A 13254-nucleotide genomic window follows, 5' to 3' on the forward strand; every position below is an offset into this window, starting at 1 on the left:
GAAATGATTAAGTAAAGTCTTTGGCATTTAATCTGAGTAATAAGATGAGATGTGATAATCATCCTTTATATTTTCTTGAATATAATTAACCTCATTCCTTCAAAATCTTTAGATAATGCATCTTAAATGTCAACATTTATTATTGAACATCATTTAAAATATTCCAATATTCAACTGGATGTTGTAAAACTGAATGATGGAGAGATTGTTCTGATTTTCAAGGAAAGAAACAAAGTTTTCCCCAAAGTAACAGTGAATTGTCTCTAAGATGCTTGTTTACTTGTTTTCGTATATGTTGGTAATTATCAGGAATCACTTGACCTGTTGCCAAAACAATGAAAGCTTTAAGCTTTGCACAAGCAATCAAACCTGTTTATGCCTTCAGTCAGTACAGTCTTGGGACTGATATCAGCACAGTAAAGTAGAAGTGAAGGCTTTTTTTTACAGCTTCAAGAATAACTCATCAAAAGGCTAGCAGAAGTGCAGAGGCATAATTCAAGTATTTGGAAATAGTCTAAGATCTGAGGTCTGATAACGCTCTGTATAATGATAATCATCCTGCATACCTCTCATTTGTTATAAAGAATATTACTCATTTCAACTGTCAGTTGTTTTAAATGAAGGGTAAATGCTTAGCTGCAAGGTAAAAAGGAAAAATACATGGTGGATTTCAATACTTGGACTGCAGTACATTTGCAAAGGATGTTTTTTTTATTTGGCCAGTCCCAGTTTCCCCTGTGAAACAAAAGCTTAATTTTGTTGGAGTCCCAAAGTCATGTGATTGACTCACTAATTGCTTTGCAATCCATCCATCCAGTGCCTGTGTTCATTCAGTCTTTGCCATGCTTGGCAGTATTTTACTTCTCGATTGTGCTTCTGTTACTACAAAATCTTTGATTTTCTTCTCCATTCTTTGAGCTTCATAACCTGTTTTGTGGCCTAGAGAGAAAATTCATTTAGCTTTAGGCTAAAAGAAGGCCAGGCTTGAGCTTTATCCCAGCTGTTTCCTTTGCAGTGTGTCCTGGTTTTGTGGGACTTAGTGGATCTTCTCACTTCCCTTCTCTTCCATCTAGTTTCTGGAAAGGGCTCAGGGAACAGTTCTGATAAGATCTCTCCTCATACAGCTACCCCTGTTTTTAGTCTCTTCCCTTTCCTCCCAGCAGTATACATTTTATGATGTGAATAAAATACATATTTAGTCTTTCTTAGAGAAAGACAAGAGAAGATTCAATACTTCACCTCCTTTTCCAATAGCACAAGACATGGTTTCACTATAAGAAGATTTTTGTCATTGATATTTATTTGTGGATAGATTTTATCTTCAGAGATGTAGTCTTTCTAGTTATTGTTTTCAGGGTAGCTTTTCCATGTGTAACATCAAATCTGTTGTTTGGAAGAAATTGGAGGAAAGAGATGTGCAGGAAATTAAGCAGTAATGATAACAGTGATTTTCCACTTTTGTTTGGAAATTGTTTTGCCTTCTGCTTGGTGAAATGTATAACTTCTGAAGTTATTATTAAGGTATTGCCACTTGGCTTTTAAGTGGTGCATATCCTGGAAAAAATTTTTCTGCGGTGACAATACTAGAGTGGAAGGAGTGGAACTCAGAGTACAGCAGCAACATCCTGATAGCACAGTACTGTTCCCTGTATGATGTAAATCCTGTCATGGACAGAGACTTCAATTAAAGCTTTTGGTTACAGAATCTGAAAGAGCAGATTCTTCTCCTCAGCAGTATGTTAACTTAGATAAGCTGCCCCTCTTTCCAGACAGGTATGTAACTGCCTTTCAAAAAGGAATTAAAATTAGCCCCTAAGGTCACTGACTTTGGTATGTTCTTGATGGTTTTTGTCTATTTAAATGGTACCTCAGTGATGAGCTCTAGCAATCTGCCCAAGTTGTCAGCAGTAGTGATGATACAGTGGACTCATAAACCAGAAGTGTAATGGAGTTGCTCTTGAAGACACAAACAAGGCAGCTCTGAACTTTGGAAATTAAGATTAAAAAAAAAAAAAAAAAAAAGAAAAAAAAGTAGGAAAAAGTAGGTACATATGCTATCACATAACAGGAGAATAAACTGAATCAGGACCAATAAATAGGGTACCACTGAGTAGAAGTTAATTGTAATTAGTTTGTAAGTAGTGATGAATGTAAGACAAAAAACGACCTTAGAGAAAGCTGGAATGCCGGGACAAACTTTGCAAATCAGGGTGTGCATCTATTACTGCTCTGCAGTAAGGAGACTGCTTTGTTACAGACCTTTCAGGGTGATGCTTAAATTTACATAAAGGATTAATGCCTCGTAGAAGCCTCATTTAAGGAAACAGTGGGGCCTAAATGATACATACAGAGATACAGCATAAGTGCTTTATCTCTGTGGAAAAGGGTCACACCTTAGGTAATCAGTATCATTTTACAGTAGCAGCTGAGGAGTAAAGAAACTTTCTGATGCTAATGGGAATTTTGACATGTACCTCAGTGTAAATGGCTTTAAATGCCTGCTACAGACTACTAATGTGGTCAGTCTTGAAATAAATTAGCCACTGGAAAACTGTTTCCAAAAGCAGTATGTCCAACAACCCAATCAAGAAGGAGTGCTAGAGATGCTTAAAGTCAGCTGATCTTAAGCTGTTGCTTTTGGAAACAGTGGTGGAAACTGTGAAACTGTTGTCAAATGTAGACAGCTTCTGAAAACCTTACTCTGTACCACTACCATAAATTGAAAGAATTGTTCTGCTCTCGCCCTTATTGCAAGTGGTAATGATAATACACTTCTGAAGCTTGTGTTTTCTGCCAAGCTCATTTGACAGTGTTTCCTAGTTAATTGCTTTGTGTTGTTCACAGCTGTTGCAGTTGTGTGTGACAACAACTGAAGTGATGAAGAAAACAAAAAACACCCTGCCTTTACTTTTATAAACCCATGTGTAAAAGTGATGCACAAGATAATGATGAATCAAGTGTAAAATATTTTTATTAACTCTGCAGCTGAGTAATCCATATTCCAGTGCATGTTATGGAAGCTACATCTACATGGTAAATCCTACTGAATTTATGAACATATGTATTCATCATACACTTGCTAATTAGTAAGACAATTACTGTGAAGGTGATCTATGCTATCCACAACAACAAAAGATAATGAATGAGCACCCTATTGTAAATATGATATTGTAAATACAGTAGTTATTATACAAGACTTTCTTTCCTCTCCTCAGGTTTGCATGACTCCCTTTAGCTGAGACTTCTTTGGCAAAATAATAATTTCTGTCTTCATATGTCTTTCACCTTAGGTAGGATATTCCCGCAGACACTGTCCAATCTTATTTCCATATGGCCAACACAGAAGTTGTTATGTTTTAATTTGCATCCAAGTGGTGGATGCGGTCTGCATAGAAGCATTTTGCATTTTGTACAGCTTCATAGTAGCTTGCTCTCTTGTTCTGTGTTTTTCTTGGGGAAAAAATAATGACAAGCTTCCCTTTAAAAACTGTCATTTTATATGGGGGAAATAGTGTATTTGACTTCAATGGAAAATGCTTATTATTCCTGTAGAAAAAGCATTCTCCCATTCTTTCCACCATTCCTACTCTGCAATACTTTTTTTTCTGTCATAAAATAGACTTATCATTCCTGCTTGCATCCATTCTTTGCTGTGAATTTGAGTGGTGAAAATATAATTTTCTCCAGTGTGTTCTTTAGTCTTCCTTCTATACAATTTCAAAACATTCATTTGAGGACACAATAATGCAATTATTGTTTTTAACATGGCAACCTTCTTAATAGTATTATATATCCTACAAAATCTTAATCAAGGTACTGAATGAATTTTCCTTTTTCTGTGTTTAATGCAACTTAATTGTATGTGAGCCTTCTCAGAACTAAACTAGCCATTAGAGATTATGGTTTTTTTTTTGTTCAATTTAACCTATAAGCAGCACTCATTGATTTAATTTTCTGGTTCTTTCTATAAAACATATTCATCTATTGGCATCACTACAGCTTAGTTGTTATAAAGTTCAAGAAGTCATTTTGCTTACTGCTACTGCAGGGACAGCAGCACTGTCTAATGGAATGGTATCAGTGGAAGGGACAGTAATTCAACAGTATTACATAATCAAATGAACTCTGCCATCTAGGTTAAATAAAATATCGAAGAGCAGCAAAGCACATCACATTATCAATAGTCTTCGTTTGTGTCTGATGTGTTGGTATTTGCAGTGATGAAGCTCCAGGCAGCCAGTTGGTTACAGATAAATTTCGCATTGACTGGGACTCAGTGCTTGTCAACTCTGATAATGTCATCATAGCTCGATTTGATGGCAGAGGGAGTGGATTTCAAGGCCTCAAGATCCTACAGGAGGTGCACCGATGCTTAGGATCAGTGGAAGTGAAGGACCAAATAGCAGCTGTAGAGTACGTATGTGCAAACTTCTCTTCTACCATGCTTCTACCTTGATAAACATTTTTAATTGAAACTGCCCAGAATGTTTTGTTTGTATAATAAATACCATTAGTGTTTGTTTTTAATGCAGTTGCAGATTTTGAAATAGTAGCCTTTTAATTATGAAAACGAAGTTAAAGATCAGGGATTCTTGCTTTATTTGTTTGTGCTTCTCATTGGTAAAGCTCTTCATCTGAGAGAAGATGGCCTCTGAGCTAATTTCTATTTGTCCTAATTTCAGTTTTCACAGTAAGAATGGTAAAGTTTAACTATTTTTGTGTTGTAATATTTTATAACGTTTTAGATCTATATGATAGGATGCTGCTCTCATTCTCACCACAACATTCTCAAGTTGTTGTACAATATAACTGGAGTTAAGTTGTAAATGAGATCAAAACTTAGGCAAGCGTCCACTTTTTTCTCAATTGAATTTTTCATTCCTTGACTGATGTAAATCCATCCAGCTGCAGAAGAGAGTCATCTGTCTCTATAGATGAATCACACACAGCCTTGGCAACCATCTTTACTTAGGGTTCAAAAGTCCAATAGGTCTGGATGAACATTTTCTGGGGATTCTCGAGGGATGATAAGGGCAGGCTTAACACCAGCTATTTATTTTCTTTGAAAAGTATCAATCTTTCAAACAGTAAGTGAGTATAGCTATGGTATGACAGACCTAAGTGGTGGAGCTCTTCACATTTGTATCAGTCAAGAATGGGTTGTGCTGAGCAGAGCAATTCATCCTGCAAGTGTCCTAGTGACCTTTGCAAGAAGGGCCGCTGGGAGCAGGCCACAGAAGATCTCATGTGCTGTGACATCTGAGCTCTGTTTAAATACTCTGTTTTAGACTAAATTACATCTGTCCTCTTTTTGGATGCATTACATGGGAAAATTGGAGGGTGCCCTTAACCAGTACTGCATTTTGTTTTTGTCTCTTCAAAAGTAGGTGGATTTGGGCCTCAATTTGATTAATTGCTTTGATAATTAATTATTTCCTTCATTATCTAGACGTAGGAAGTTGCATCTATTTTACCTTTCTTTAGCTGTCTGCATGCAGATTTCGCAGCTGATCAAAGAAAGTCATTTAAACTCTAGTCAGTGGATGATCCTGGCATTTCTAGAGGGTAATTCTCCTGGGCTGAGGGAAATGCCTGATGCAAGTGGGAGGAAAGACTCATTGAGAGTGCTCTCTCCGTGCTTTTGACCAAGGAACAGATATAAATGGGCAATTTAGACAAGTGCTCAAATCCAGGTATCTAAAGTTAGGTGAGGTGGGTCCAATGCCATGTGTTTGCCATACAGAGAAGAAATTTGAAATAAAATCACATTTCTCAGTGTAATATCAATTTATTGCTGTAATTTGTTCTTCTGCCTTATCCACAAATATAACAATTCCTCATAGTACAAGTAATTTTCTTTATATAGTAGATTCATTAAAGTAAAAAGGACTGTATTTTTTTTCCTTGCAGATCATTATTGAAACAGCCCTTCATTGATCCTAAGAGACTGAGTATATTTGGAAAGGTAATGTGCAAAAAACAGTTGGATGTCTTGTCATGACACTTCAAGAGATTATTATCAGTTCATAAGAAAATATGTTTAACACTTTTCCTAAGACAATTCCATTTGTTAAAAGAAGTCCGTGTGTGTGTAAGGGATGAACTGCCATAATTTACTTTATATTCTGTGTGGGTTTTTTTCTTCTCAGAATAGGTATTTGAGGTTAATCAGGTTGGCTTTTTGTTACTGCTATATTTGCTTTCCAGAATCTGCAGGAGAGAGTGTTGCTTTCTGCTTTCATTAGAAATTTTTAATATGTGCTTAGTGTTTTAAAAGCTTGGGTCTTGCACATTTGGGCTGCAGTTAATTGACTGTTTCTTTCTAATACAACTTTTATATCCAGATATTCTTCTGGCTGCCTCTATTTTCAAAAGAAGACTCAACAGTTTCCTAACAGTGACATGACAAGCCACAGTTACCACAGAGCACACATGTAAACATAGTTCTGCTTATCTGCCAAAGGCTAAACTAAAATTCTTTTCCTCTTCAAAATATTACTGATGATTGCATACCTGCATTTGTTTTCAGAAAGAAGGAGAAATTAGAAGTGTAAATGTGTGCAGGTGAAGAGCAAGAGCTGGGGATTTCACAAGCTTCAGCACTGCTTTGAATTCAGGGAAATTTACCCTTTCTGAGCTAGTTAACCTCTCAGAGTTATATTGAAATGACAAAAATTCATAAAATCGATAAGTCAGTTTTGGAATTAGGATATGTATGGATAAATATAGATATACTTAGCAGCTTTGTAGGGTTAATTGTATTTTATCTTTACTCTGCTTATTTTAGAGTCAATTATACTTCTTTAAAATTCATTTCCTTTCAACCGTATACCACAGTGTGATAGAAAAAGTGTTTGTTTTTTTTTTTCTTTTGTTCTGTGCATTACATTGAGCTTACTGATGAAAAAAAAATAGGCTTTGCATGAAAGTAAGATGATTTTGGAATCATTTAATGCTACTGCCATGATGCTGGGCTCATGCGCACAGTCATGGAGCTCTTTGAGAAGTTCTGGAACTACACGGAAGTAAAACTCCTGTCACAGTCAGCACGAATCCATGTTGTTTGCTTCTTTTCCATGTTGGAACTTCACAACCAACCAGCTTCTTGAAAATAAGTCATCTAGGTAACCGCAGAAATCCAGCCCGTGAGTGAGGGATCATATATTCTTACGTCAGGACAGAGAATTATTTTCTTTACCATCATGCTGAAGCAATTCTGAAAATTTGGTTTCACAGTGTAAATCTTTTGTCCTGGAAATCCTGGCTGGAAGTGACTGCACAAGCACAAAGGAAAGAAATTCCTAGGAGAATTAAGCCAAGCTCTTGATAAATATATTTTATAAATAATAAATAATGTGCCAATAGCTGTCCGAGGATTAAAACTGTGTTGTGAAGCTACTGGAAAAGATACAAACAGAATATTAGACAACAGAGAAAGTAGAGAGCACTGAGGCAGAGGAAAGTTGTTGTTTGCTTAAACTCTTTGAATTATGAAAGGCATTGCTGCCCACTTAAAAAAATTTTTCTTGACTTAAATCTACTCCTGCATATGGACAGTGATGGGTTAGCCTTCTGGTCTGAAATTCCTGTGGGAGAGAGGATAGCCCAGATAGGTTCCCCAACGCCTTACCTTCTTTGTTTGGTTTTGGTCACCTGTTTTTGTTCCCCTCCCCCAACAATTCTCAGATCTCTTAGTAACTGTATGTCCATTTTTAGGGATACGGTGGCTACATTGCATCAATGATTCTGAAATCTAGTGAGCGGCTTTTCAAATGTGGAGCTGTGGTGGCACCAATTACAGACATGAAGCTATACGGTGAGTATTCCCCACCCTTCAACTTTGGGATATCTTTTATTCATCATAACTGGGAGGTAATGCAGCAATATCAGCTGAGTCTTACCTCACTTTAAGTGAAAGGACAGCTCACGTGGGGACGGGTTACCAAAACACACAACAGATGCACTATTGGCAACACCACAGATTTTTTGTCAAAGGGGTTCTGTTTTCCATTTCCACTGAAATTCCGTCACATTCCCCATTTCCTTAGAACTCATATTCAATTCCTGAATCACAATTGTAAATGCAAAATGAAGCTTTTAAAGTTAGTGGTAGAATTCCTTAGGATATCATGTCGTTATGCAGTCACAGGGTACTGGGTGCTGTCTGTGAAGCATCTGGCACAGGTGATGGAATGTGGGCTATGGTGCGCAGGAAATCAGACCACACTGGTGTTTTAACAGATTCTGAATTTTAAGTGAGCACCTTGTGTTCTACTTAATGCCATAAATATCTTCTCCTCGCTATAAGTCAGAATTGAGGAATTTTAAAATGGAGCAAATTTTGATGAATTCATGAGAGTTTATTGTTGTTTCGTGTTTTATTTTTATTTTTTTTTACTTACGCAGCATCAGCTTTTTCAGAAAGATACCTTGGTATTCCATCAAAAGAGGAAAATGCCTATCAGGTAAGTTACCATAAACAAGTAACTTAAAACAGCAATTTTGCTTTCAGAATATGCTTACGCTTCTGTATGTTTGTTTACTAGGCATCCAGTGTATTACACAATCTTCATGGTTTAAAAGAAGCAAATATGCTAATAGTTCATGGGACAGCAGACAGTAAGTATTCACAGATGCAACTGCATTTCGAGTCAGAGATTGTAACAGGCAGAGGAGGCAAACATTCAGTGAGACCATTTGGAGTTACGTTATTCCTCTATTCCTCATTATTCATCCTAAATACAGGATCTTTAATATTCTGTTTCAGTTGTCACTTGTAACTAGACTCATGACATTTTTCTTTGCTGAATGTTTGTACCTTTCAGGTGCTACATGTTGTAATCTGCTTCAATCTTGTGGAGTACCATCTTGCTAGTGAAAGTTATTCTGTGGATTATTAATGGAAAAATATACATTTTTAATGGATTGTTAAATTCATAGAGATTCTGCAGCTGAGGAAAGAGTTGTCAGTGTGTTTGGTGAAGAACGGTACCAAATGAGGAGTTAACTTCAGCTAATTAATTACAAAGTAGTGCCAAAGCATCTGAAGCCAAGTCTACAGGGTTTCTTTTAATAGCACCGATAGTTTCATCAGTAGCTTAAGACAGAGAGTAAGTAAATCAAAGTAATTCAAAGCACTTTAAATGGAATTATAGGATGCATCAATCAAGAGAGATTTAAATGTATCTGCAGTGCATTTTTCTGAACTTTCCTAACTGATGTGGAGCTAAAGAATGCTCTTCGATGCAGCACAAATGATAGAATTGGGATTCTGATGGCTGGCTGAGCAGCATGGGATGTTCAGCACTGTGGTTGTGATTGCTGCTGCCCGTATTTAATACCACATCCATTGACACTGCCCAGCCCACTCAGCACTCTGCAGGGGGAGGACACAGTAATAAAGTTGCCTGTTTTCACCACACAAAGATTAAGTTGCTGATATGTTGCAGAAAGTCCATTACCTGAAGAAGTATGGGCTGTAATAACCTTGTGCAAGCAGTAGAAAATCTCATGTGCTTTCCCTTGACACAATTATAAACTGCCATGATGTTCAAACAGAATGGTTTTACACACTCTAATCTGTCTCAATGTGTGTAAATCAAGGGGAGGCCTTCCACAGTGCCAGTTCAGCACAGCTTTCCTGGGTCCCAGCTTCTTCTCCAGAATCCCGCTGTTAGGTGCTCTGTGGCTTTTGCTAGCTGGGCTCTGCATTTCTGGGCAGAGGGCTACTCAGTTCTGGCAATAATTGAGACTGGAAATGTTTTCAGTCAAAGCTATTTAACAGATCAACATTTTATATGCCTTCGTTTTTTCTAATAATATCCAAATGTTGTCTTGCAGCTAAAGTCCACTTCCAGCATTCAGCAGAACTAATTAAGCATCTAATAAAAGCTGGAGTTAATTACACTATGCAGGTATGTACAGCTGTGGCACCTCTTGTGAACATGAGTCAACATTTAACCTCCAATCGCTATTTCTACAAAGGACACTTCCAACCACAGCACCGGTATCTCACACCAGTATTGTGACTGTTTGCAGCTAGAACATTGTTTCATCCCAGTTTCTCACTGCTGTTATGGACTTTCTCAGCTCTTTTTCCTCCACTAAGTGCTTTATTATTCAGACACACTTTTTGTAATATGCAAAATCTTGTTCAGCCTCACTTGGGAGAATCCCATTTGAGATAAAACTTCCCGTATCGACCTGCTAGAGAAAAATGGTGGGCTTTAGATGAGATGGGAGGACAATTAATTATATAAATAAAAAGATTTTTCACTGAACACCTAGAATATCAGATATTAGGAAATATTTCTTCTCATAAAGTGTGGTGATGCGCTGGAGGAGGCTGACCAGGGAGGTGATAGAGTCACCATCCCTGAAGGTGTTCAAGAATAGTGGGGAATGTCTGATTGAGGGACATGGTTAGTGGGCATGGTGGGGGTGGGTTGGGATTGGACTCGATGATTTTAGTGGTCTTCTCCAGCCTTAATAATTGTATGAATCTAGGATAATAAGTATCTAAAAATACAAGGCAGTTGGTCCTTGTTGATGATGGTGAGACGTGAGTGCTTGGACACTGTTGAAAATGCCAGCAAAGTAAACTGGTATAAGCATAGGGACTGTAAATATAAATTTGTTCACTTCTGCGGAGCTCACTGCAGCTGTTTTCTCTTTAATTCCAAATTCCAAGATAATGAATTTTACTTTGAGTTTTATTACCTTTTCTCGATACTATAAAACTAATGTCATCATCCTATTGTCATCTGAAACATTTTAAAGATCAGGGAGAGAAAATCAGAGCCCTAAATATTTGAAAGACCTTTGAGAAACTATTTGCTGTTCTCCTTTTTCCTCTACTAGATCTACCCAGATGAAGGTCATAACATTGCTTCTGAGAAAAGCAAATATCACCTTTACAGCACAATCCTTGGGTTTTTTAGTGCTTGTTTAAAGGAGGAGACACTGATTTTACCACAGGAACCTGAAGAGGATGAATAAGGAAGCCTATTTGTGTAGTACTGAAGGGGACTTACTTTGCGGCTCAATAAAACCTTGAAGTGACTGTGAGATTGCAGATTCTGCAGAAGCTCAAGGGCAGCTAAAGGATATCACAGTGGAACAGCACACTTACAGACAATGAGCTAATAAACTGGAATTCGACTACAAAGTCCAGACACATTACCAAGGGACAAAGCCTTTACCTTTGTGGAAGGTCAACAGTTGGTTACAGTTTCCTGGAAGAACATAGTTTTGCATAAGTGTAGGGTTAGTGCATGTTTGTTATGTTAAGCCTCACTGTTGGTTCTGTAAGTGGTTGCTTGTTTTTCATTTAAATGCACATCTTTATTCATCTTTGTATAATGCACAACCTATCGTAAGTATTGTGGCCACTAATATTTTAAAAGGTAAGCTGCAATCTAACACTTCACTGTAATGTTACAATAAGTGCAATTCTTCTGCTGTCTATTACCCATGAGAAACCACAAAGATAATAAAGGGCACGATATTTTCTCTAGTTTCTGCTCCAAGGGGATATACTGTCTATTGCATCATGTACACCGATATTGAAAATGATTTTTTTTTTTTTTTTTATTTTGACATTTACTATTATTACTATACCCACTAGTAACCACTGAGGAATTACTTGGTAGTGTATCCTTGGTCTTTATGTGTATACTCAAGACTCCCTAAGCAGAAAATGTTTCCGAGCTTGAAGAATTTTTTTGAGACACAGTTAACAGCTGTATTTAGAACAACATCTGCAGTTGAAACCTTCCCCAGTCCAGAATGTATCCATTGTTTCGTCGAAGTATACTTGAGTTGTGTTTCGGTATTGTTTATAGTAGTTACTAGTTTTGCTGGTTACATTCTAATTTTAGAATATGCTACTCTGTCACCTGTAAATTAGATACATAAATATTATAATTTCAGATAAAGAAAATTTATTTACAATGTATAATGCCATTGAGTAATAATTTACTCTTCAAATGAAAAATTATTTTGTATAGTGCATGTTCCTTTCTTCCATCTGGTCTCAGATTTAGATCTGAAGTTCCTCGAGGTGGCCACGTAGCTAGAATACTGCATACATTCCTATTGCAGGGCTACGTCTCTTGCATCCGGATTTAGATTCTGCAGCATCTCAAAGAAATGAAATGTTTTTCATTCAAGGCAAAGGAAGATCTGACAAGGGAAGTTGTATTTGTTCAGAAGGTGAGCCCCCCCATACATCCATTTATTTGCCAAGGTGAGTTCCAGCAGTAGAAAATGGATCTATGAAATAGGCAAGACAGCCAGTTTGGATTTGCAAAACATTACTTCCAATCACTGAAATCAAGTGCAGTGTTATCTTAATTTGAGGTATCTTTGGGAAAGTGTGTGAAAACTCCTGACAGATGCTGTACAGCGTAACTGAGAATAGCTAAAATTTCTTTTCTTTCTGGATATGCTCCAGGTGCTTTTCTACCCAATTAAGGTTTAATTTTTTATGAAATTAGAAAGCAAATAACTTCTGGAAGGTAACTTATAGAATTTAAGTTGCAAAGTTCTGCATATTTTATGAAAAAATAGGGATTATTTTTAACATAATCAAAAATCACCTGAAGCTTTCTACTTGTTGGTTTTTTTTTTCTTTTTTTTTTCTTTTTTTCTTTTTTTTTTTTTTTTCATTCTGGAGTATTTTCTTCAACTTAGCATTTTTTATGACGTAAATGATTAATTTGACTGAAAGGTATGGTTTTATGGTGCCCTGAAAAGTCTCTGTCTTTTAATGCTTAGTATTTATCTTGCTTTATTAGTTACGTTTATCTGTTTTTAATATGCAAGGACAACTTGTCTGGAGCCTGGTGTCACCGCATAGAGTGGCTTTGCTTTGTACACAGTACATGTGTCAAGTATTATGATAAGGCCATAAAAAAAAAGAAGAAGAGTTTTTTAAGATGAAGTTTTGCAAGTCTTGTTTTTTACTAGGTGAGCAACTTTTTAACATCTTGTATTGACTGAGACTTCTAGATTGTGATTTTCTGAATTACACACTGTACTTCATAAATCCACTTGACAATACCGATGATTTTCGTAACCAAGCACTGTAGAGGAGGTCTTAATCCAGTGGAACACCATGGGATGTTTTTCCCAATTGCAGCTAAATGTACACAAAGGAGCACAGCCGATGTGCACGTGTTGAGCATGCCACATGCCCAGTCAAACTAACGCACATTGGCTGCTGCCCTGAGACACCCAGCGTGTGTTCAGATT

The 13254-nt window shown here is 36.9% G+C and overlaps 1 protein-coding gene across 3 annotated transcripts in view; it reads left to right on the forward strand.

Annotated features, from left to right (window-relative positions):
* The window catches only part of DPP10 (dipeptidyl peptidase like 10), a 350176-nt gene extending 338661 nt beyond the window's left edge, over positions 1-11515 (forward strand). For all 3 annotated transcript variants that reach the window (XM_042877726.1, XM_042877725.1, XM_042877727.1), the window contains exons 20-26: positions 4219-4413; positions 5911-5965; positions 7717-7816; positions 8407-8465; positions 8547-8619; positions 9841-9914; positions 10861-11515. In XM_042877726.1, coding sequence (XP_042733660.1) covers positions 4219-4413; positions 5911-5965; positions 7717-7816; positions 8407-8465; positions 8547-8619; positions 9841-9914; positions 10861-10998 — 694 coding nt within the window. In that variant the 3' untranslated portion in view covers positions 10999-11515. The remainder of the gene's footprint in view (positions 1-4218; positions 4414-5910; positions 5966-7716; positions 7817-8406; positions 8466-8546; positions 8620-9840; positions 9915-10860) is intronic.
* The last annotated feature ends 1739 nt before the right edge of the window (positions 11516-13254 follow it).

Source organism: Lagopus leucura, unplaced genomic scaffold, assembly GCF_019238085.1.
Source record: "Lagopus leucura isolate 7727_CA_CO unplaced genomic scaffold, USGS_WTPT01 Super-Scaffold_100019, whole genome shotgun sequence".
Taxonomy (NCBI): Eukaryota; Metazoa; Chordata; class Aves; order Galliformes; family Phasianidae; genus Lagopus; species Lagopus leucura.